At 28.3% G+C, this 23,061-nt stretch overlaps 2 protein-coding genes, 1 long non-coding RNA gene and 1 other non-coding gene across 5 annotated transcripts; 2 read left to right on the top strand and 2 right to left on the bottom strand.

Annotated features, from left to right (window-relative positions):
- Positions 1–4,518: 4,518 nt before the first annotated feature.
- LOC149497383 (heavy metal-associated isoprenylated plant protein 16-like) lies at positions 4,519–5,546 on the top strand. 2 transcript variants are annotated; one of them, XM_089719384.1, is made up of 3 exons: positions 4,519–4,677; positions 4,784–4,862; positions 5,060–5,546. In XM_089719384.1, the coding sequence occupies exons 1-3, from the start codon at positions 4,672–4,674 to the stop codon at positions 5,374–5,376; spliced, it is 402 nt and encodes a 133-aa protein (XP_089575510.1). In that variant the 5' UTR covers positions 4,519–4,671; the 3' UTR covers positions 5,377–5,546. The 2 variants fall into 2 exon arrangements, with proteins under 2 accessions (XP_089575510.1, XP_089575511.1); XM_089719385.1 differs by having other exon boundaries at positions 4,521–4,677; positions 5,063–5,546.
- Positions 5,547–12,293: 6,747 nt separating this feature from the next.
- TRNAV-CAC (transfer RNA valine (anticodon CAC)) lies at positions 12,294–12,367 on the bottom strand. Its single transcript has one exon. It is a non-coding gene; the product is annotated as a tRNA-Val (tRNA).
- A 2,691-nt stretch (positions 12,368–15,058) lies between these two features.
- LOC105643395 (polygalacturonase inhibitor (DUF639)) lies at positions 15,059–21,107 on the top strand. Its single transcript, XM_012228507.4, has 10 exons — positions 15,059–15,497; positions 15,583–15,823; positions 15,954–16,040; positions 16,170–16,339; positions 16,920–17,059; positions 17,879–18,056; positions 18,203–18,797; positions 19,390–19,502; positions 19,644–19,887; positions 20,757–21,107. The coding sequence occupies exons 1-10, from the start codon at positions 15,313–15,315 to the stop codon at positions 20,982–20,984; spliced, it is 2,181 nt and encodes a 726-aa protein (XP_012083897.1). The 5' UTR covers positions 15,059–15,312; the 3' UTR covers positions 20,985–21,107.
- Positions 20,819–22,918, bottom strand: LOC110010587 (uncharacterized). The gene is made up of 3 exons (XR_016320110.1): positions 22,791–22,918; positions 22,106–22,266; positions 20,819–20,957 (listed from the first exon to the last, which is right to left on the bottom strand). It is a non-coding gene; the product is annotated as an uncharacterized LOC110010587 (long non-coding RNA).
- Between the last annotated feature and the right edge of the window lie 143 nt (positions 22,919–23,061).

The raw sequence follows: 23,061 nt of genomic DNA, 5'->3' as shown, positions 1-23,061 counted from the left end.
ACATGGACCTTATAAAGGAACTAATTGGCCAACTTGCGAAGTATTTCAATGGAAATTATGGGACGTGTCACGTGTTTTTCATTAGATGGGACGGCTCACGTGTTTGACAAAATATTTTGCAATTAAACTAATATTTTTCTAAGAGCAAACATCTGTTTGATATATTTCACTAGTAAACAAATAATAAATATATATATATATATATATTAAACTCATTAAAATGAAACGTTAAAAACTTTTTTAAAAATGTAAAAGTAATTTTTCTTTGTATCAGAAAAAATGTTTTTCATCAAAAAATAAATAAAAAAATAATAGTTAATTTGAGCTTTTATTCAGAATAAAAAAAATTAAAATAGATAGAGGGTTTACTTTGATTGGAATTACTATTTTACATTTACAAAAGGATAGCGTTATTTTCAGAACGCATTTTGTTAATAACAGAGTAACTAATTTTTTTAATATTAAATTGATTATATTATCCTTCTAGTTAAATATTACGCTTAACTCATAAAATCCTAACTCTTGAACTCAAAGCTTTCTATTTCTCTCTCAAATCAATAAAACTGATTAATCCATGATAAAACCAATTAATTACACTAAGAAACTATAAATGGTTAAAAGCTCAAATTTTCCACAGATCTGCCATTAAAAGCATTGAGCTTTATGGATGAAATTTTTCATATTCATGTTCAATAATTTGATAACTGCTACCCATTACTCATTTAATTAATATTTTAAAATATTAAAGTAATTATTTTTTCAAAAAATTATAAATATAACTTTATAATTACAGTATTAGTGCCATAATTTTAAGTCATTAAAATTGAATTTTATGATTTTTATTTATATTATCTTTAAAAATAAAAATAAACTAACATTTTTAATGTTGAACAATATTTAAATGGGTTTGGATATCAAACATAATTGTAATAGAGTTTGAATGAATAATAAAATTTCATTTTAAACGGATTCGGATAGATCAAATACCTAATTTGTGCATGCAGTTTCCAATTCTTAGATAAACTATTTTATTAACATAAATAAACATAAAAGACTGGTTATATTTTTTTATAATATCATAATTAACTCAAATTTCAGAAACTAAATATTAATTTTTTATTTTTATTTTTATTTATATGATCAAGTTTTTATTTGTTATTAGCACCGAAACATTAGTTGTTTATGGGAACTTAATCACTCATGACAGTAAAACTTTGGAATTAAAGAATTAATTAAATTAATTAATCATTTTCACGGTCCATTAATATGAATGCATAAACTGTCCTTGATTTTTTAATTATTTATTTTTTTGTGAGACAAGTATTTATTTCTTAAAATATAATAGAAGGTCAAAATTTGAATAGAAGGTTCCTTCAACGAACCAAAATCAATTTTAATAATATTAATATGAACGCATAAGTGGTCCTTACATATTAATTATTTTTTGTCTTATTATAGAAGGTCACAAATTTACTTAGAATGTTCCATCCACTATCAAATCAATTTTTATAATATTAACTAATAATACAATATAGTTTCGAACACTGTTAGCACAATACTAATGATATTCAGGCTCTGTTCGGCAAGAGTATTTCGAGTACTGTTTAGTATTTTAATTGGGTTAAAATACTGTTTTAATTAATTATTGTGTTCGGTAATGTCATATCTATTGTACTTTTAGAGTTTAAGGTAGTATTTCATGAAACGTTATCCTCATTAAATTTAGCATTTTAAAGACTTCTATAATATTTTGTTGGAATAAATAGACCGAATAAGTGTAACTTTCTATATATAAAATGTTTTTGTTTGATTTATGATATCAATTCCACCTTTTTAGAGAAAGATCTCCTAACTCTCTCGGAAATAACTCCTTTAGGTATAGGAAAGTTATAGTTTTTTGTTAAATGCAATGAACTCACAAATTTATCTTACTACTTAAATATAATTAAATTTATATAATAAACATTATTGTATTTTGCATTTATTATCCATGAAGTTGATGTTCTTACCAAACACATGTAAATTATTCTATCCAGAAAATAATTCCCTGAAAACTGTAATTCTTAAGACCTGTACTTGCCACATAATTGGTAATTTTGGATCAGACCAATGAAAGGTTTGAAATATGGATCACATGGACTGAAGGAATATATAAAAGAAAACGACAAAATTACAAAACAAGAAAAGTTGCTAATCCGAGAAATGCCCTCATCGATAATACATTCAAGAAGAGGCCTATAAACCATGAAGGTCCGTATATTAACTTTGTATCTGTATGGCTTAATTTTCTGTCCATTATTGCAGCAAAAAATGGTGATGGTTTTGCATTATCAATTTTATCTCAATTTTCATCTTTTGAGTTGGTTTTGCATAAGTATCCCGAATTTTGCATACTTTTATAATTTCATTCTATTTTGATGTTTCTATCAATTTTATCTCAATTCCTCAATCGCAATTAAAGATGGAATTGCAAATTAAAAGTACTTCCATTCTTTTTTTTTTATTTTAAAAATAAGAATAAAAATAAAATTTTAAACTCCTTTAAATATTACAAGGGATCAGTAGACTGTTTTTTTTTAGATAAAATACATATGAGTTAAGGACATAATATATACATAAAAAATTTTGATGAAACATATGAATTCATATCGCATGCAATCCACTAGTGAATTTCCATGCATACCCTTGACTTGACCCTAAAGCTTTCCGTTGATTGCTTTGTTTAAAATATGATATTGATTAAGTTTCCTCCATATTGTATTATTTTAATATTAGGTAATTTTTTGGGAATAAATACACCACTAACCTTGTTTCAGTTTTTATAAATTAATAAATTGATTCAATTTATCAGGAGCATCCAAATCAAACTTTTCAAATACTCTAAATAGAAGTTTAAAATTCATAAAAGTATCATTTGTAACACAGTACATTTACAAAACATGTAATGTAACTTTAATTTATTCAACATGATAAATGCATGGATTTCATATGCAATAATCCAGTAATAAATATTAATCTTGAATTATTCAAATTAGTACATATTTATGAACTAAAAATCACCAGTTAATCTATTATTTTCCTCTATCCCGTATTTAATTAGTTTTTTAATAAATTATACAGCTAATTTCAACTATAATTTTAGTAGATATCTATAGATAAAGATTCCTGCATTGTAAATAAAGTGAAAAATATGAATCAGGGACTTAATTGATCCAAAATATTAAATTTAATTTTTATGTCCATATTAAGTTGTATTTTGAAACTTTTTCACATTAACTAACTCAGTTATGTTCATATGTTATATTTGGACTATATTACCCTTATAGAAATAATTATCCATAAAAATTTCATTTTAAATAATATTTTAATGTGATCATTTTATATATATATATAATTGTTTAAAAATAATAAGTAACAATTAAGTATTATTATAACAATTTAATCATTAATTTTTATATAACATAATGTATGGAAATAATTATAATCTCAATCGTCAATAATTCTCTATCTATTAATCTGCCACTAAAATAAATAGAGAAAGAGGAAAGTAATAAGATAAATTTTAGAGAATAGTTATTGTGTTCAACAAAAATAAGAATAAAATTTAAAAAAAATATTAATACTCTATAATATTGTCAAAAAAAAATAAATAATTTTAAATTAAATAACTTTTAAGAAACGGCAAATAAAAATAGAGAGAAAGAATAAAATGTATTAAATATAATAAATATAATTCTAATCCACCGCAAAAATGAAGCTGAAAGTTCTTGTATAATTGCCAAAATACATGGAATTATCAATCATTAATTATAAATTGAAAAATAAAAAACTATGACTTAGTCAGTTGACTCAACGGACCAGTCAATGGTTTAAGAATGAAATAAATTATAAAATAGGAAAATGAGGTAGACTTGGACTTCCATAACACGGAGAGACTAGTCAGTACCCTACCTGTTTCTAACATTCTAATTCAGCAATTCTACATGACATTGACATCTAACCTATACATAATTCAAGATTAAATTAATAAAAATTAACATTTCTAATTTTTATATATTAAATATGAAAGCTTTTGTTCGCCATACCGGGAATTTTCTTACTTTGCAATTTATTTATTTTTATCCAAATGGTATTTGGCACTTATTATAATTATGTAATTAATTAATTATTGTGTTTAGCCATTTATACGATTATAAACTTTGAGAGTCGTAGCAATAGAGATAACAATAGCAGTAGTAAAAATAACCGTGGTAGTAGCAGCGGTAGTAATAGAAGTAAAATAGTTATGGTAATAGTAGATGTATTATTCTTTGCGTTAGTAAGAAAATCAATCGTAACAGATCTAATTTCTTAATTATTTTTTTTAGCCAAAACTAAAATTTTTACTAAGATTTTAAGAATGTTCATTCAACTAAGCAAGCCCACTAGCTGACTTTTATTACACGTATATTTTAGGAACAGAAAGAAATTCCCTCATGCCTTCCTTAAAAAAAAAAAAAAATAATGGCCTCATGCCTATAAAATAGCATGACAAACCATACCTAGTCCACAGCAGAATAGAGTCACTAACTAATCCTTCTCCACCACCACCACCACCGCCGCCATTAATCCACAAAACTTGAAGCTTTTAATTAGTTTGGTGTAAACTCCAGCTAATCAACAATTAAAACCATGCCGGTTCGTATATATTTACACATACATCGATCATTCGGAAACTTTGTTTTCATTATATTTATATACTGTGCAATATAAAAATTGCTTAATTTTCTGTCAACCGTTGCAGAAAAAGATGGTGATCAAGGTTTCCATGAATGGCGACGAGTCTCGCAAAAAGGCTCTGCAAATCGCGGTTGGCGTTCGTGGTAAGTTACAAATTACACAGCGTGCTGCTTTTTTGTGTTTCTGGAAACTTGTTAGAGATATGAATTGGTTTGAATGGTTCTTGTTCTTGATATATTATCACAGAAACTTTATCTAAACGCTTAGAATTGATTGGTTCTTGTTCTTGGTTTCAATTACTTCTATATGTTTACTAACTTTTCCTGATTATTGCATCAAGCAGGAGTGCAAGCGGTGGCTTTAGGAGAAAAGGATAAAAACCAGCTAGAAGTGATCGGAGAAGTAGACCCAGTGAAACTTACAACTTCGCTAAGGAAGAAGTCAGCAAAATGGCCCAACTTTCTCACCTGTGTAGTACCAAAGTGTAAGATGGTGCACGCAGAGCTAGTAAGCGTGAGCGATGTAGAAGAGAAGAAAGAAGAAAAGAAAGCTGAAGCGCCCGTCGTCGTGTCGTGGGGGGGCAGTGTCCCTCTACCACAGTTCCAATGTGTGTGCTATAAGGACCCTGATCCCTACTTTCCTTGTTCCATCTTGTGAGAATTAACTATCTATACCAGAATACCTAGCTATATAAGACATACAAGAAAGGGATGGAAGCCTTCAACTCTTTCTGTAATTTTGTTTCAACTTTGTCAAGTTCTTGTTCCATCTTTATTGTAATATTCCAATTAAAAGATATAATTAAATTAAAGCTAGCTAATTATCCATATTCCCTACATTTGTTTTTGTTAATTTGTCTTAACTAAAACTTGCAACGTCCTCACAACTTCAGAGATTACGTAAATACCATTGATCCAAAATTTAATTAATATTTCTATAAAATTAATTAGAGGTATGTTCGAAAATATATATATATATATATATATACATATACGCGTGTGTATAGTAAATAAGCATTATAATTAAAAATAAATTATTATTATTATTATAACTTTTTCAAGAGGAATATGTTAGATTATAATTATTGATGAAAATAATATTAGGTTAATGTGAAAGCATTACAAAATTCATTGTCTCGTTAAAGTGAAAGCATTACAAAATTCACTGTCCTTTCTTTGATTTAGACATCCACTTGCATGCTCTTTGAACTTATGATTGTTTTTAAAAGGCTCATTATAATTAGAATAAAAGCGGTTAATTTGGACGATTCTACTTAGTGAATATGTATTAAAAATTTAGCAACAAAATTTTGTTGAACATAAATGTAAATTAAGTTATTTCCTTATTTAATAGATCATGCAACAACGATCAATCTTTAATATATATAAAAGTACGAATGAAGGGAGAATTTTAAGTTCCTAAAATCCCCTGCTAAATTTATGAATTGACAAAATTATCATTACTAATCCTATTCTAATTATGATATCAATTTATTATTTTTATTATATTAATATTATAAATTTAATCTCATTCTAATTTAAAATTTGTCCTATCACACCTCTATATATATGTTTAATTTAATTGCTTCTGACTATCAAACATTTGTTTCTTTTAATTATCAAGAATTTTTTCATTAAATTTTTACTAATTTGAAATTATTGAGTTTACAATCGTGTCTTCTTCTTGCTGTAAGTATAACCTTAACTCTCTCTATTTATAAATTAATAAAATAGTTTTTATTTATACTTATTATAATTGAGATTTATAAATTTATAGATTAATTGTAATTATTTAATAATCGTGAATAATTACAAACTTATAAGTTTTTCTTCCTTAATAGCGTTATCATAAAATATTTAAAAGAGATGTACTCTCTAATTAGAAAATTTTTAATTTTATTTATCGATTAAAATTATGTAATAACTTTCGAGTAGATTGCTTACATTAGTTAACTTAATCATATGTTAGCAACGGAAATGTTTTCCGTTTCTAAAGTGATAACCTAAATTAATTTTTCCTTCAATTGCAGAGAGCTGGTTCCACAAACAGGTTAGAAAGGGAATTTTTATCCGTTGCTAAAGTTATAACCAAAATTCAAAACCTATTTTCACTTCCTTTTCTCTTTTCTTCCTCCTTTTATTTTATATTTTATTAATAAAAATTTAAATTTTATTTTAATTGTAAGATTAACATTTGTTATTATAATATTTTTTTTTTTTTATCTTTTTAGTTTCAAGTATTTCGATAAATGTAAGATAGCCATAAGAATTTCAATATTTAAATTATAATATAAAAATCATAATTTTTTTTCATGCATAAAAATTTCAAATTATATATATATCTATACAATATATAAAAGTGGAAATGAGGGGAAAATAATAAAATTTCCTATTTTGACCTTACTACAATTTAAAATATATTAAAATGGCTTTAGTGATAGCCAATTAAAAAATTATCTTAAAAAATATTTATAATATTTAATTGTAAATTTTAAATATTTTGATTAGGAGAGAGATAAGGATAAAAAAAATCTTAAAAACATAAATTTGTATTGAATTAACCCAAAAAATAGTTAAAATTTAAAAATTAAATTCTTAAATAATGGATTCAAATTAACTTATATTAAAAAAAATCGAAATTTTGAATTCCATCAAAACCGCATTGAAGTGTTTTTTTTTTAAGGAACAAATTGACAGTTTTCACATCTTTTGTAGAACAATTGCAAGTTGTAAAATTAAAGGTCTGAGAATTGATAGTATTGGTTGAGGAATTAAATGCTCAACCTGCTTCTTCTAGCTCAGATAATACGGAATTCCTATGCATGTATGTGTTCTAATATTATTATAATATAAATATATATAACATTATTTTTATTGGTTAATTAAAATTATTTAATATCCACACGTTAAAATCCTATACATATATGATTCAATAAACTAAAAATTGAATAAAATAATAAACGACACCACACAATATTAAAATTTGAATATATATAATATTGTTTCTACTAAAAACAATTCTAATTTCAATTTGTTTTGTATTTATATTATAATATAATATTTTTAAGAAGTTTAATTTTGTTGGTTAAAAAATAAAAGTAATTTAATTGGTTATATTAATTTCTACGTAATTTAATTTTATTTGTTATATTAGTTTCTTACTTTAATCAAATCTTATTAGCTGGAAAATATTTATAAATTCTAATAATTTTAAATTTAATAATCATCTATATATAATCATGTATATAGTTTTAAAGCATGCATCGTAAAATTTATTTTTTAAAAGAATTTAATATTTTTAAAATCTATTAGATTTAAATAATTATAATATAATCTCCATCTATAATATATATATAAATATAGAAATAAGAGGGAATGATGAGATTTTCAATAGTGCCCTCAATGAAATTTAGAATATGCTAAAATAACCTTAGTCATAGTTATATTTTATTAGTTGATCCAATATATCTATAAAAATAATTTTTTAAATAAATACATATAAATAATTAAGATATTTTCAGTTTTATCTTTTTTAAATTTATTTTTTAATAATAAATATATATAATAAGGAGATATTTGAAAGTTTTTATATTTTAGTTTTAAATATTTGATTATATTTTAATTATAATTTAAAATATATTGTTTTGGAGAGAAATAAAAAGGAAAAATATTTATTCTTTTTATTAATAATTTTTTCAATATATTTATATTATTTGATTGGATATATTTTTTAAAAAAAATCAATTTTCGAATAGTATATATATAATATTTTATTTAGAAGAGAGTTAAAAAAAGAAAAAAATATATTATTTTTATTAATATTTTTTCTTTATGTTTGTATAATTTGATTAGATATATTTTTTAAAAAAATTCAAATAGAATACACATAATTAAACCTTTCAAAACTTTTAAATTTTTTCTTTTCTAATTTATTTTAAAAAAGTGACGTATGTATGTGTGGGATTAACGAACAATTTAAAATTTTAATTTTAAAAATATAATATATATATATATATATTGAATTTTTTTGTTTGGTGAGTTCTAAAAAGAGTTTTATTGTTAATAATACTATCATTTTAATTTAGTAAAAGATTTATATCTCCTTGCAAAATAAATAGATGACCTCTTAATGATTAAATATTTTTTAAATTTTGTTGCTTTTTTTCTCTTATATTCTAAATTTATTTGACTTGAAATAATATAGTGTTTAAGAAACTGGAAAAAACTAGAACTGTATATTTCCGTTTTATGTCACTTTTTGGTGTTTCAAGATATTGTGTATGTGTGGGCATATATTCCTTTCTCTAATATACTAGATAAGTAATACTACTACACTAGCCAAAATGATTACCATTATTAATTCAGTTTGAAACCATTTAATTATATAAAAATAAAATTAAATACATAAAAAGTAGCATTACAAGTACCTTGTACGGCAAAATGTAATATAAATTAACCATTTATATTTATTTTAATATAAGCAAAAACTCATACTTTAATATTATATAGATAAAAAAATTAAAAAATTACAAAAATGAGTATGTAACGAGCATAGTCAACGTGCAACACACGTCATAAAAACAATAGTATATATAAAAGTGTGAATGGGGGAATGTTGGATTTTTAAAATGCCTTTGCAGACTTTTAATTTAATTAGTTGATTGAAAAATAATTTAATTTTATTCTAATTATAAACCTTTTAATTTTATTAGTTGATTAATTAAAAATATCATTAAAAATAATTTAGCCATATATATATATAATGTTTTATTAATATTAAATCAAATATATATTAGAAATTGTAATCGAAAAATTTTATCCAATCTTAATCAGGAATGAAAATTTTATTGTAGAAGTTTTGATTGAGTCTAACTTAAATCAATTATATTTATAATTTTATTACAAAAAGATTTAACTATTTTATATTTAAAATTTCAAAATAATTAAACTTATAAATTATAAATTGAAATTTTTTTTTCTTATATTTCCTTTTGTTTGCTTTGTTAATACCGTTAGCTATTTTTAGCTTTATCATTCTCTAAAAAGTATTAATATTTTATCATTAATCTGCTAAGTAAATTTTTTGATCAATTTTCAATTAGTATAAATTTATTAATTTTTTTAAAAATTTATTTAAATCATGATTGTAATTTTTTATACATTTAATGCTCCTTTTTCGTTAAAGTTATTGCATATTTTTAGTTTAAAAATTTATTATACTTTGATTTTAATATTACATCTATTATTACGATAAAAAAGGACAAATATTTAAATTATAACTCAATTGAAAATTTAATCTTTCAAATAACTATATTTTCTTTGGCTACTATCAAAGATTGTTTTGCTTTTATTATCAATAATTTATTAAAGACTCTCTACCATCATGCTATCAATAGTTTTTTTGATATTGTTATATTGAAAACTTCTCGCTTTATTATTATTATTATTAACGACTGAGGTACAAATTTTAACTTCAGTTTTTTTTTTTTTTATTTTGGTATACTATCACAAAAAAGAAAAAAATTTTGATTATCAATAGTTTATATATGTATCTATTTATACATATGACGAGATCTTGGATCAAATGGTTATTATTTTCAACTTTGTAACTATTTCATTTTGTCAAAAAATCTATTGTAAGAAATTATTAAAATTTTTCATCAAATACTGTATATGTATGACAGTGATTTGAACCTATTTTTATACATATAATAATTATAACTAAAAATATTAAATTTTTAAAGTACTTTTATAATAAAATAAATTATAAATAATCGTTCTAATGAATATATTCAACGAAATGTACTTAAATTATAACAGTTATATAAATAGTTATACTGAAATGTACTGATTAAATGATTTCATTACATAATAGTTGTGCAAAAAATTTGTTCGGTTTCTGAAAAGAATTGAAATCGGACTAAAATTCTTTTTTCAATTTAGTTTGATACGTTCTCTTTTTAGTTCTTAATATCTTTTGAGATATAAATTTATTCAAATAATCACGACGATAATTGGAGGCATGCTTGAGCATCATTGGAAGGATATTGCGTGCACTCTGAACCTTAAGTGAAAAGGAACTTTTGGAAAGGAATTGACTGAATACACCTTTGCCAGCTTTTACCTTTCTCAACAACATCAAGATGTGACATTTGGCGGAGGCGTAGTCCGACATTCATCGACTTAGAAGACGTTATGGCATTGTCCTGTCACTTTTCAATGCATAGGACTTTTGGGGTGGCCCCCTTGTTCTTTGAACAAAACTTTGTTTTCTTAATTAATACCAAATGCACAAACAAAATTTTATTAAATGGTTCTAAAGTTTTTTTTTTTTTATTTCTATAATTATTTATTTACTCATTTTTATGAAAAATAAAAAAAATATATTAATCTTAATTTTTATATTGTTTTTAAATTAATTTTTACTTACAAAATCATACTGATTCAAAGTGTCCCTTTGAATAGTATCTGGTAAGTAAGAATGAACCCTCAATATATTAGTCCGGTCCAAGCACGCTGAGCTCTGGGACCCATATTGACCGAAGAACTTCCATATACTTTTATTCAAAGAAAGAATAAGATTTTCCATCCCATGTGAAAAACAATACTAGGTACATGCCATGGTTTGATTTTTATGACTGGATGCGACCGATTCATTTATGTTATTCCCAACAATATAATTTCATTTATTTTTTTATGATTCACATCTCAACTATTTTTTGCTTTTTTATTGGTACATATATAGTTTCCATGTCTTAATAATATTTTTTTGATACCAGATTATTGTTTTTTAGTACTTGAAAAGCTTAATTATTTATTCTTTTTAATTCATTATCAGTACACAAACAAATAATAACTCTTTTATATGATAATAAAAATTTTGGAATCTATTAAATAATATGATGTGACATGTTGGTCAAGTCAAGCTATGACTTAAAAAGGAAGAAAAGTTTTGATGGATCATGTCATTATCCTTCGGGACAATGGGCTCATGGAACCTCAATTTTAATGGGCTAACATTGGCCCAATACAACCAATTTAAAAAAAAAAAAAAAAAATGCATTTCCTTGTATTAAAAGAAAACATTATGGTTTACCGTACTAGCCAGTTCAATGGGTTTGTGGACAACCATCCAGGTCACGGCCTCGTCAACTCATCCAGTTTATGGGCAAGGTGGTCCTGTTGAGCCATCTCCTGCAACAGCAAATTATGTTCCAAGGGATAAGTCCTGTTACTTACAGGCGGGCACAGGTGGAGAAACAACCCCCGTCAGCAGTCAAATAATGACCATTTACAGTCATTGGCTTATGGTGTTGAAACTCAGGATGGGAATTCAAACTTTGCTGTGCAGGAAGCAGTTGCTTCTCAAAGCTGAATTTCAACATATCCAAAGGTGGCAGTTAGGTCTCCCTTTCTAAAGATTATTTGTTCCCAACATGAAAGTCCCTTTTGCTCTTGCATACTACGTTGTCTTAATCATTTTGTAACGTAACTGCATTTGAACTAGCTATGTGAATTTAATGACAGAGGCAAAGAAACAAAGTACAGTCAAAAAATAGTAAAAAAGTAAAAAATTGTCTGAGCCCGTGTTCGAACCGGGGACCTCTAGTGTGTGAGACTAGCGTGATAACCAACTACACCACCCAGACTATCTTGAAAAGCTATTTTTTATTTTATATATATCTAAGTTTTTTTAACTGTCTCAGATCTGCCTGTTGAGATTTAAATATTCAAAGACAAAGCATCTCCATCTAAAGCAATTTTTTATAAAAAGGGGTTTTTCTTCCCTCATATACGTTATTTACTCAGTTTTGTTTGCTGATCCATCTTGTACAAGGTTATGTTACTTTCAAACCATTTGAAATTGTGTAATTTACTCCTTTTGATAAAGCTGTAAAAGCTAGAGCAAAATCTCAAAAATACTAATCCAAAGACTACACGAACATCAAAATATGCAATAAATCTAGAGGAAAATGAGAAGGTGAGATAAAATTAAGCACAACATTGGACTTTATTACATTACATGTCACAAAGCGTACACAACAGTTTATATATGCACTAGGAATTGGCAAACCATATTACAGAGAAGATGCATTCCAAAAAAGATGACAAAAGGATGCATGTAAATGGATTCTCAGCTCCTATCACAAGTTCCTAACTATGGGCAAAGAAATGGTGGAAATTCAGATACCTATTCTTTTGCAGCAACCAACCAATGTGTTCTGTCATGTTCCTTTCATTAGGCATTCACATTGCATACTATCCATGTCAAGTTCTGGATCAGTCTCTAGGTCCTCCTCCATATCATCATCAATATGTAGGCTGCCAGTCAAATATTGATTGAGACTACAGGCACCCCGTGTGGTGACTTCAGATCAAATAAAACCATTAAGAGAGAGATCATAGTGCAGGGTCTAAAGAATATTGTTATAAAGACCCGAATGTTTTTAACATTCCTGTATCTAATATTGTTCTCAAGAATCAAGAAGAGGACATTAACCTTCGCAGAAATATTCTTGGGTAAATATATTAACACATTGCATATTATTCCCTTGAGAAAATTAATCAAAACAATCGGAGTACTCCAGCCATGATTAATGAATTGGAAAACCCCTTATTTTCCTCAGCCTCCTATTTCATAGAGACTACTAGCTGTAAACTCAGGTGAGCTTTAATCCCAAACCAATTGGTGTTAACTATTAGCTAAACGAGAGGCCAGAGGAAAAGAATGCATGCATGTAACAATCTTACTGACATACTGAGCCACCTATAACAACAATTGTACCCAAGTCCAAACATATAGTCCACAGGATACACTAATTTCAAGTATTAAGTCTTGAGTGATTATTGAGAAAGCACCGTGGATTTTGTTTCAATAGTTTACTTTCCTAGGTTGCAGTTCATGTTATGTGCAGCATGCAATCTTGCAACTTTTTCTTTAATGACAATAAAAGAAATTGACCTACAGAATATTACTATATATAGAGAGAGAGGGAGAGAAAATAATTTGAAATTCTTGAAAGTAACTATTATAAAAGGTGGACCTTTTCTATAAATATTTCTTTTATAGAAAATAAAATAATATAAAAGAAGAAACACTCTGTTATTCTTTTCGCGGTCAAAATGATTTGAACGATCTCCCATTTTTTACATAAGTGAGAAGACCAACCAGACCATCATTGATCGACACATGACTGCATCATTTGACTCATGGCTAAACATGAATACATATATAAACAGAGTGACTTACATGGTGGATGGAGACAAAACTTACGAGTATAATATGTGTTATGGGGAAATTGGGGAATGATTAGTCTACTTGATCAAAATCGAAGGACTAGATAATAATTTTTCTTTTAATCATTATGTACAATTGTAAGTAGAATATTTTGATGTAAGAGTTTTGAAGACAAATCGCGTTCTCTCTCTTTTCTTTTCTTTTTTTTTTCCCTCTTTTAACTAGGGATGATAAAATCAACCCGACACAATTGGTATACAGCCAATCCAAAACCAGTTAAATCTGTTTTATGGTTTTGATTAGGTTCGGGTAGAATATAGGTAAAATTTGAAAATTTTATTTTGGGTATGGATAGAGTATGAGTATTACTATTATAAACCCGAATCAAATCCCGTACCCGAAACTCAAACATCAGATATTCAAAAATTTTTTTTTAATTATAGTATGAAATTTTTAATAAATTGAGTTACATATAGTCAATTATCTCTATAAATTGTAATTTTACTTTTAATTTAACGTAGGGTATACAAATTAATTTCATTATAGTTTTCATATATTATTTAAATTAGTCAAATTTTAAAAATTTAATTTCTAATATTTCATTTAAACTTTAATTTCAAATAATGGAGAAAAATCATATGATAATAGTGATTGAAGTGTGCATATAATAATATTTTAAGTTTAGTGATTTTGTTATATGAGTGTTCAGTTATTTTATTAATTAATTTTTGTTATAATTGCATTTGAAGAGTACGCTACTGTTACATTTGAGTGAAGTATTACGATAAGAAGACAATTTTTAAATTTAAATTTTAATTTACCATTGTTCAAACATTTATTTATGTATTAATTTATTTTCATATTTTTTATGTATTATATAAATTATTTAGATAAATATTTTAATTTTTTAATGCAATATAATCTAATTTTAAAAAATTATGAATCAAGTGGATAAATGGGTATCCATGGGCACCGTGGGTATATGCAAGCCATTGGATTTCGAGATTGGTAAAACATTCTCTGGAGAATAGTACGAGAATTGAGGATAAATTTGGATATGGGTATCGCACTATCCAACCCGAACCCTACCCATTGCTATCCCCAATCTTTTAACAAAAACACTTTTAACTATTTAGGTAAAAAGAAAATTTATTTAGAGATCCGTTTTTTGTGTGTTTGGTTGTTGGTCTTGTGAGAGTTGATAGACAAGTAACTGTCTTCTTGGCGCAGGGCGCAGAAATTATTTGAAGATGGTGATGGTGATGGTGGTTGTGATTACTGTGCAATTCCATGATTGTTGTGAGAAAGTTGTTTGAATTGCAAATTTGATCGATTTTAATTGAAAAAGAAAATGAGATGGAAGGCCCAGCTAAGATGGGAATGCTTGAGATTTTCATGAGGAATCACCAACAATCTTTGAAATCGCTATTTCTCAGAAAGAGATTATCGGATTCAAGCGAAGATGGTTCACCTGGAATTTCCCCCAGACCCATTCCCCAACTCTCTCCTCTTGCCAATTCCGTCGTCACTCGTTGTTCCAGGTAATCTTGTTTTTTCTTTTATTGCGTCCTCGTTATTCCAATTATCGGAGCTATTGATTTGTAACGTGATTGCACTGAATTGCAGAATCCTAGGAGTCCCTACCCACGAGTTACAGCACCATTTCGACATTGAGCTACCAGAGAGCGTTAAGCAGCTCTTCTCTTATGCCAGGAACTTCCTCGAGTTCTGCTCTTACCAAGCGCTCAATTGGGTCACCAGACGCCCTGATTATTTAAGCGACAAAGAATTTCGTCGCTTGACCTATGATATGATGCTCGCCTGGGAGAGCCCCAGTATTGAACTTGAATCCAATCCGCAACTCAACGTGAGACTGCCGTTTTTTCTTATCTTCTCTCACTATATATATACATATATATACAATATATATACACTGTTTATATCGGGGGTAGCTCTTCATTTTAATAATGCCTCTCTCAACTTGATTTCAAATATAGGAAACTGCCTCTCCCTGTTATCCGCAAGAAGAGGATGAGGATGGGGTCTCACTGTTTTATTCAAGTTCCACTAATATGGCTGTTCAGGTTCTTTTCATGACTTCATTTTACATATTGAGATTGAGGTATATTCCCATTCTATCACGTGAAGTCGTAGGGCTTCCAAGTGTACTTTACCATTCATTCACATTGATTTTGTTCCATCCTTACCATCAGGTTGATGACACAAAAACCGTTGGCCGAGAGGCTTTTGCCCGCATAGCTCCTGCTTGTGCTGTTGTTGCAGATGTAATGACTGTCCACAATCTTTTTGATGCGCTTACGAGTACTTCAGGAGAACGACTTCATTTTCTTATTTATGATAAATACCTTCACAATCTTGACAAGTATGAACTTGCTCTTCTTAGTTCAATTTTTCACATGTCTTGGATACGTCTTTGTAATTCATTTTTAGTGTCCTTTTGGTTGCCAAAAGAAATATTGGCTACGATTTTTTGATATGCATAAAAAATTGTGTTCTATCCATAAGAAAGTATATGGAAAGGATATAAAATGCATTTATTGCATGCAAAATTTGTATTACTGAATATTAAGGCATTTGTAAATGATAGAATTCTTTTACCTTTTTTTTTTTGTGTGTGTGTTTCTCCATTCATGCGGAAGGTTAGTAAATGAATGTTGTTGTGAGAAAGTGGAAAAGTGTTGAAGAACCAATCCCTTATTTATTTTTGTTCAAGCAGTTTGAAACAGGATTTTGCCCTTAACATTTAAGATATATCGATCCACTCTTTAGATGAAGTCTGTATATGGTAAAATGTTAGTTGCACATTTGCCTGCATTTCTGTTGTTGACCAAAAGCTGTAAACATCTTCACCTTTATTTTTTGCCCCCTTAAATTTTATTTGTTGCTTTTGACTTATTGTGTATACATTTAAATGCTGTACTGAGTCTCCTTTTCTTTTGTAGGATTATTAGGGGAGCAAAGAGTACTCCAGGACTTTTGATTTCCAATCTTCAGCTCGCTGAGGGAGAGATCATCCTAGATGTTGATGGGACAGTGCCCACTCAACCAATTCTGCAGCATATTGGAATTTCAGCATGGCCAGGTAAATCACTGAAATGGGGATAAAATAATTTTCTGTGTCCATGTGGATTCAGATTTGTACTTTAGACCTAAACCTCTGGTTAAAATATTTTTTTGCACGCTACTCTATGTAAGTAGTATGAGTAAAAGTAGTATTGAATTTTGATTATACATGTTAGCATCGATGAATCTTAGTGTGTGAACGCAAATGCTTATCCTTGCATGTGAGCAAGTGTGTGGGTGCATCTATGTATGTGCCTCCTGATTTTTCATCACTTCAAAACATTTGAATTCTAGCCCTTTCGTAGGTAAAATTTATCCCGTTAATGCCTCAGCTGGAACTTCAAGGCTGTTGACTATTTATTTTGGTTGACACTGATGCCACTGATGACATTGACCCAGACATTATTAAATTGATATCTATCAGAGATTCTATGACTAAAGATGAATAATCCATGTTAAATATATATCATCACCATTGTTATTGTTGTGTACAGCTGACTTGTTTACGTCTTGTGTGCTAATATTGGCTGAAAATTGTCCCTGAAAAAGCTAATTATCTTAAAGATGCCATCTTCAAAGTTGTAAAAACTATTCTACTGAGATGCCAAGTTTAGCCAGCTCAAAGTCATATGAACTAAAATTTTATATCCTAGTTATGCTAAATCTTAATCTTTTAACCTTGTTGATGCAGCCTTTTATATGAGTATGCATAGCAATAGAAATGTTTGCTTTTGACATCATGGATGATTTTTGACTTAGACATGGTTAAAGATTAATGATTGTATGTCTATTAATTTAAATATTGATGTGCTGTATTCATCAAACTCTTTTTGTGTAGGTCGCTTAACACTGACTAACTTTGCTCTATACTTTGAATCACTGGGAGTTGGTATATACGATAAAGCTGTTAGATATGATCTGGCAACAGATATGAAACAGGTCATAAAACCTGAATTGACTGGACCATTGGGCGCTCGCCTCTTTGATAAAGCTGTGATGTATAAATCAATTGCCACGTATGTTATATTTTATCCTGACATGTAGAATTTTTGTACTATAAAGAGATCAGTAGGTGTTATCTATCAAGTGTCAATGTATCTCACTACTTTTATGTATGAAAATCTTATATTAAACTTCTTCCCCTTCTTCCTTTTATTCACAGAGCAGAGCCTGTTTATTTCGAATTTCCTGAATTTAAGGGTAATTCTCGACGAGATTATTGGTTGGATATAAGTATAGAGATCCTGCATGCATACAAGTTTATTAGAAAAAACAACTTCAAAGAAACTCAGCAACTGGAGGTGCTTGCAAGGGCTATTCTAGGCATCTTCCGATCTCGTGCAATTAGAGAAGCTTTCCACTTCTTCTCGTCCCATTACAAAACTGTACTTGCTTTCAAACTGGCTGAAAGTCTTCCTAAGGGTGATAAGATCTTGGAAACTCTATCAAGTCGTCTGGCTCTTCTAAATGTAACTGCCTCCCCGCGCAGCGTCAATGGATTTGCAAATGCAAAGCAGCAACCAATGCTTTCACCAGTTGCACTTCTGACTCTTAGACGACTTGGATTAATGTTACAAAAGGAGACAAATATAGATGGAGAAGCAATTGAAATAGGAGATCTTTGTGTTGGTGAGACAAATCCATTGGAGATAGCAGTGAAAAAGTCAGTGTCAGACATCGGGAGAGCTGAAGCTGCACAAGCAACTGTGGACAAAGTGAAGGTTGAAGGGATTGATACAAATGTTGCAGTAATGAAGGTTGCCTGCTATTATTTTCCTTGCTAAAATAACTTTTAGACTGATTTAATGACTTAAAAAATAGTAAATCTATTTGCTTGACAACTTTTATCATCATGAAAAATGGGATTTATTTCTCTCCCCCCCAAAAAAAAAAGGGAGGAACTTTTACCTTGGTCTTTTAGATGGAAAGCCTATTAATCATTTCAATCCTGGATGCTGTGCTAGCGAACTAATATGAACTTCTATCGAAGGAAAAAACATTATTATCAATCAAGTTGCTAATTAAATGTGGGGTTCCAAAACCTAACATTCATGATTTTCTTCTTTTGATATACTGTTCCACTTGGTGATAGTCATTGAATTGAAATACCATTTCCAGAAAATTCAATGTGCTGCTTCCTTTCCCTCCCCACCTACCCCGTTCCCAACCACAAGACCAGAAGAAAATATGAAGAGACTTGATAGGTTTTCATTTTATTGGTTGGTTCTGTCCATGATAACCTTTGATGATTACGTAATTTTTTTTTTAAACTTGAAACTATGTGGAGCTTTCGTGGAGAAATTTGACTATTTTTACTTGAAAACTTTTTCATTGTTTTCTTCATTGTAGGAACTGATGTTTCCAGTTATTGAATTCGTTAGTTGTCTTCAGCGTTTGGCCTGTTGGGAAGATCCATTTAAATCAATGGTGCTTCTGGTTGTAGGCTGTTATGTTATTTTAAGGTAATTTTTCTTGAGCAATAGTTTCACTTGTGCAGAAAAGTTAAAAGTTCACATGTGCTGCTATTGAAGAGATTTTAAAATTTTGTTGATAGCTTGAATCAGCAAACCAAGTGTAATGTTATCATTCATAATGATGTACAGGGGTTGGATCAAATTCATATTACCATCCATTTTCATATGCTCTGCGGTTTTCATGTTCTTCCAAAGGCATTTCAACAAAAAGGAGCCCTTGGAAGCTTTTAGAGTTAGAGCTCCCCCAAATAAAAATGCTGTGGAGCAGTTGCTGACATTGCAAGAAGCTGTGACACATGTTGAAGCACTAATTCAGACTGGGAATATTATTCTTCTGAAGATTAGAGCTCTTCTGTTTGCTGTTCTTCCACAGGTACATGTCCTGGCCATATTCATAATCTCGTCTATCTAAGAAAAATAGCAACAAGGGAGCTTTTTTTATATGATTATTTTGGATAGGATACGTATGATGTAATTTTGTAATTTTGCAAATTTATCTACAACTTCTTAAACACACTCAAAATTTGAAATAAAATTTGAATTTTTGTATAAATGTCCAATACCTCAAGGTATTTATGGTTCGGGGTTCACAACTGAGATATGATCAATATTGAAATACAATTATTTTGGTTAGCATTATGAATTGGGATTTTATACTTTGAATAAGAACACAAAAGGGTGAAATGGAATTTTTAATCAATTTGAAACTGTCATATTTAGACGGTTGAGCTCATTGCATTATCAGAATATTTAGCATTTAAATGAAATAAAATAAAATTTCAGGAAATAAGCGAAACATGTGCATATATTGCTATATTTTCTTGCAAGATATGTTGTGCATATCACTTTATGCTTTTATCACTATTTGCATGCTGCTAGTCTTTACTTGTTTAACATGGTCCCTGGTCAGGATGCTACTATGTCCTAAGCATCTTCATTTGCATCTGGTTTCACGTCATCGGACAGGAAATGGAAACTAAAGTTGTTCAGAGTGGTTATTCAGCCACTTTATAACTTATTTGAATTGAAAAGAGCACCATACAACTAAGTAGTTGTGTGTTTGAGATAATGGATTGGACTGAAACAGACATTACATTTGCATCTTGTTGTGATAAAATTGTTAATTTCTAGTTTTTGATATGAGTTGCTTCAGAATTTCCACCGTCGTAATTAAACCAAACAACTGATTGTTGGCTAGTGCGTACCTGTGTGTTACTTCATTTATTTTTGTTTATTTGCCAGGCAACAGATAGGATTGCTCTCCTGCTAGTTTTCATTTCTGTTACAGTTGCATTGGTGCCTTCAAGATACTTAATTCTGATGATATTTTTGGAGGCCTTTACGAGGGAAATGCCTTATAGAAAAGAGAGCAGCGATAGGTGGCGGAGACGGTTAAGAGAATGGTGGATTAGAATACCAGCAGCTCCTGTTCAGCTTCTTAAACTTGACGAGAACAAGAAAAAGAAGTGAATAAACAACATTCTTTTGTAAATCATATACCAAAAGATCATAGAGCAAGAGCTTGTAAACTGTATAGGAACTTGTATAGAGTTTTGTTCATTTTAAGTTTTATTTATTTATTTTTACTCACAACTTCCTTTGATCTCTGGTAAAAGTTTCTTGATGTCCCTTGTTACAGTTGATTTCTGAAACGTAAAAAGTAGAAGCCATGGAGAGAGAGAATTGAGTTTAAGGCAAACATTTTTTAAATTAACACGTGGGTTTCTCTAAATTTTATGGGATTTAATAAATACATTATTTAAACCTTAATATTAATACTTCAATCCTTATACATTTAAAAAATAACTATGATAAACTTTATCTCATTATCTGATTTTTTTTCATCTATAAAATCGACATATTCCGTCAAAAAATTAAAATTGAGCATATCCCATTAAAGAACATGTCTAATTAACCGTAAAGAGCTTATTTTTTAAAATGGAATGAACTAATAGTAAGATTGAAGTATAAATCAGAAACGTCATAGTTATTTTTCAAATTTAAAAAAAATTTAAAGTGTTAATTTAAATGCAATTTAAGGAGTTAATTATATTTTACCCTAATTATAATGGTGTAGTTGAACTACAATTTAATCTCAGTAATTTCCTAACTGGGATTTACAGCCAAAAGTCTCATCTATCATCAATATTACACTTTTATGTCCATAATAAATTAATATAATAAACTTAATTTATTTCTCTAACATATCTTTAATGAATCATATTAATATATTATAGTCTATTCACGTCACTTAAATGATCCAAACATACTAAGATGATATTTGATTATTTTTGAAATTGCAGAACTAACATAAATAATTTAAATATCTAACTTATTGAATTAATGAGCTTAAGAGTTATCTCCGAAAGTACCACCGAGTTTAATACTATGATTGAACTTGCATTTAGGCATGAATTTGAAGAAGAAGTATGTATATGCTAACATTGGTTCTCTGAACCCAGTTTTAGAAAATAGACGGTCCATTAGAAATAGAAGAAATAATTTTGAATTTTGAATTATTCTAAATATAAAAAGTTTATTTATAAATAAATTTTATAAAAGAATTTATAACTTAAAACGAACAAACAAACCTGCTGCTTTGATGAGCATGTAAGGAAGAGTAAGAAGACCTGCTTGACTCCTCTGATGCCAACTAGAAAGTGTCAATTTCCATTGACAAAGTTTCTTAGTTGGCATCCAGGGAGCCAGGCAGATCAATCTTTCCCCATTTCATTTCTCTATTCTTCCTTCCCTGCAAAATTACACTATATGTATATATATTGAGAAAACAAAATGACACTATAATAAATTATCCTTTTACAGCAATATTTCTTGCTTATTTTTTTGGCATTGGATTAAACTAATTTCTTGCTTTTTTTTTTAAAAAAAAAAAGATCGATATTATTAAAAAATATTTGAAATAAATATTTGAAAAAAAAGAAAACGGATCCTAAATTATAGTCAAATTAACACATGAAGATCTTTGTTTTTCAAAACTCGCTGTAAGGAAACTTATGATTCATTAAATACTTTAGTCCTCTATTTTGGATGAAAACAGAATCGATCGTAAGTTATAAATCTTATAATTAATTTTTGAAAATAAGAATTCTCATGTATCAATTTGATTATATTTAAAACATAAATTTTTTTTTTTTTTTCTGAAAAAAAAGAGAGCAAGTATATGAATATAATAGATAAACAACGAGTTAAAGCAACTATATGTTTACTACAAAAGATATGAATATTAATAACTGAAATTAGATTCACATTACAAACCTGAAAATGAACTAAAACTGGACCAACAAGGTGATGATAGGTGCAGTCTGCAGAGCAAGAAACAAGAAGAAGATGAAAGAAGGTAAAAAAAACTCTCTTAGTACTTTCTCTATCAAGACAGAATAAAATGGAGAAAAAGAGAGCAGACATACTCAGAAATTTTAGGTAGTGGGATTTTAAAGAAGTGTTGGAGGGGGAAAGCAAAGGCAAATACAACAGAAAATCCACGGAGAAAGCTGAGAGATGGGACTTTGATCAGACGGCAAAGACT

The sequence above is a fragment of the Jatropha curcas genome, chromosome 3 (assembly GCF_041381405.1).
Source record: "Jatropha curcas cultivar XTBG-Jc1 chromosome 3, XTBG_Jcur_1.0, whole genome shotgun sequence".
In the NCBI taxonomy this organism is placed as follows: domain Eukaryota; kingdom Viridiplantae; phylum Streptophyta; class Magnoliopsida; order Malpighiales; family Euphorbiaceae; genus Jatropha; species Jatropha curcas.
The sequence above is the reverse complement of the archived record's forward strand: the minus strand, read 5'-3'. Positions and strand labels throughout refer to the sequence as shown.

Bases quoted from the DNA above. Each gene is read 5' to 3' on its own strand.
- LOC149497383 (XM_089719384.1), top strand. The intron at 4,863-5,059 runs GTAAGTTACAAA...TATTGCATCAAG, and splicing joins AATCGCGGTTGGCGTTCGTG to CAGGAGTGCAAGCGGTGGCT.
- LOC105643395 (XM_012228507.4), top strand. From the start codon at position 15,313: ATGGAAGGCCCAGCTAAGATGGGAATGCTTGAGATTTTCATGAGGAAT. The intron at 16,340-16,919 runs GTATGAACTTGC...TTTCTTTTGTAG, and splicing joins TACCTTCACAATCTTGACAA to GATTATTAGGGGAGCAAAGA. The intron at 19,503-19,643 runs GTAATTTTTCTT...AATGATGTACAG, and splicing joins GGCTGTTATGTTATTTTAAG to GGGTTGGATCAAATTCATAT.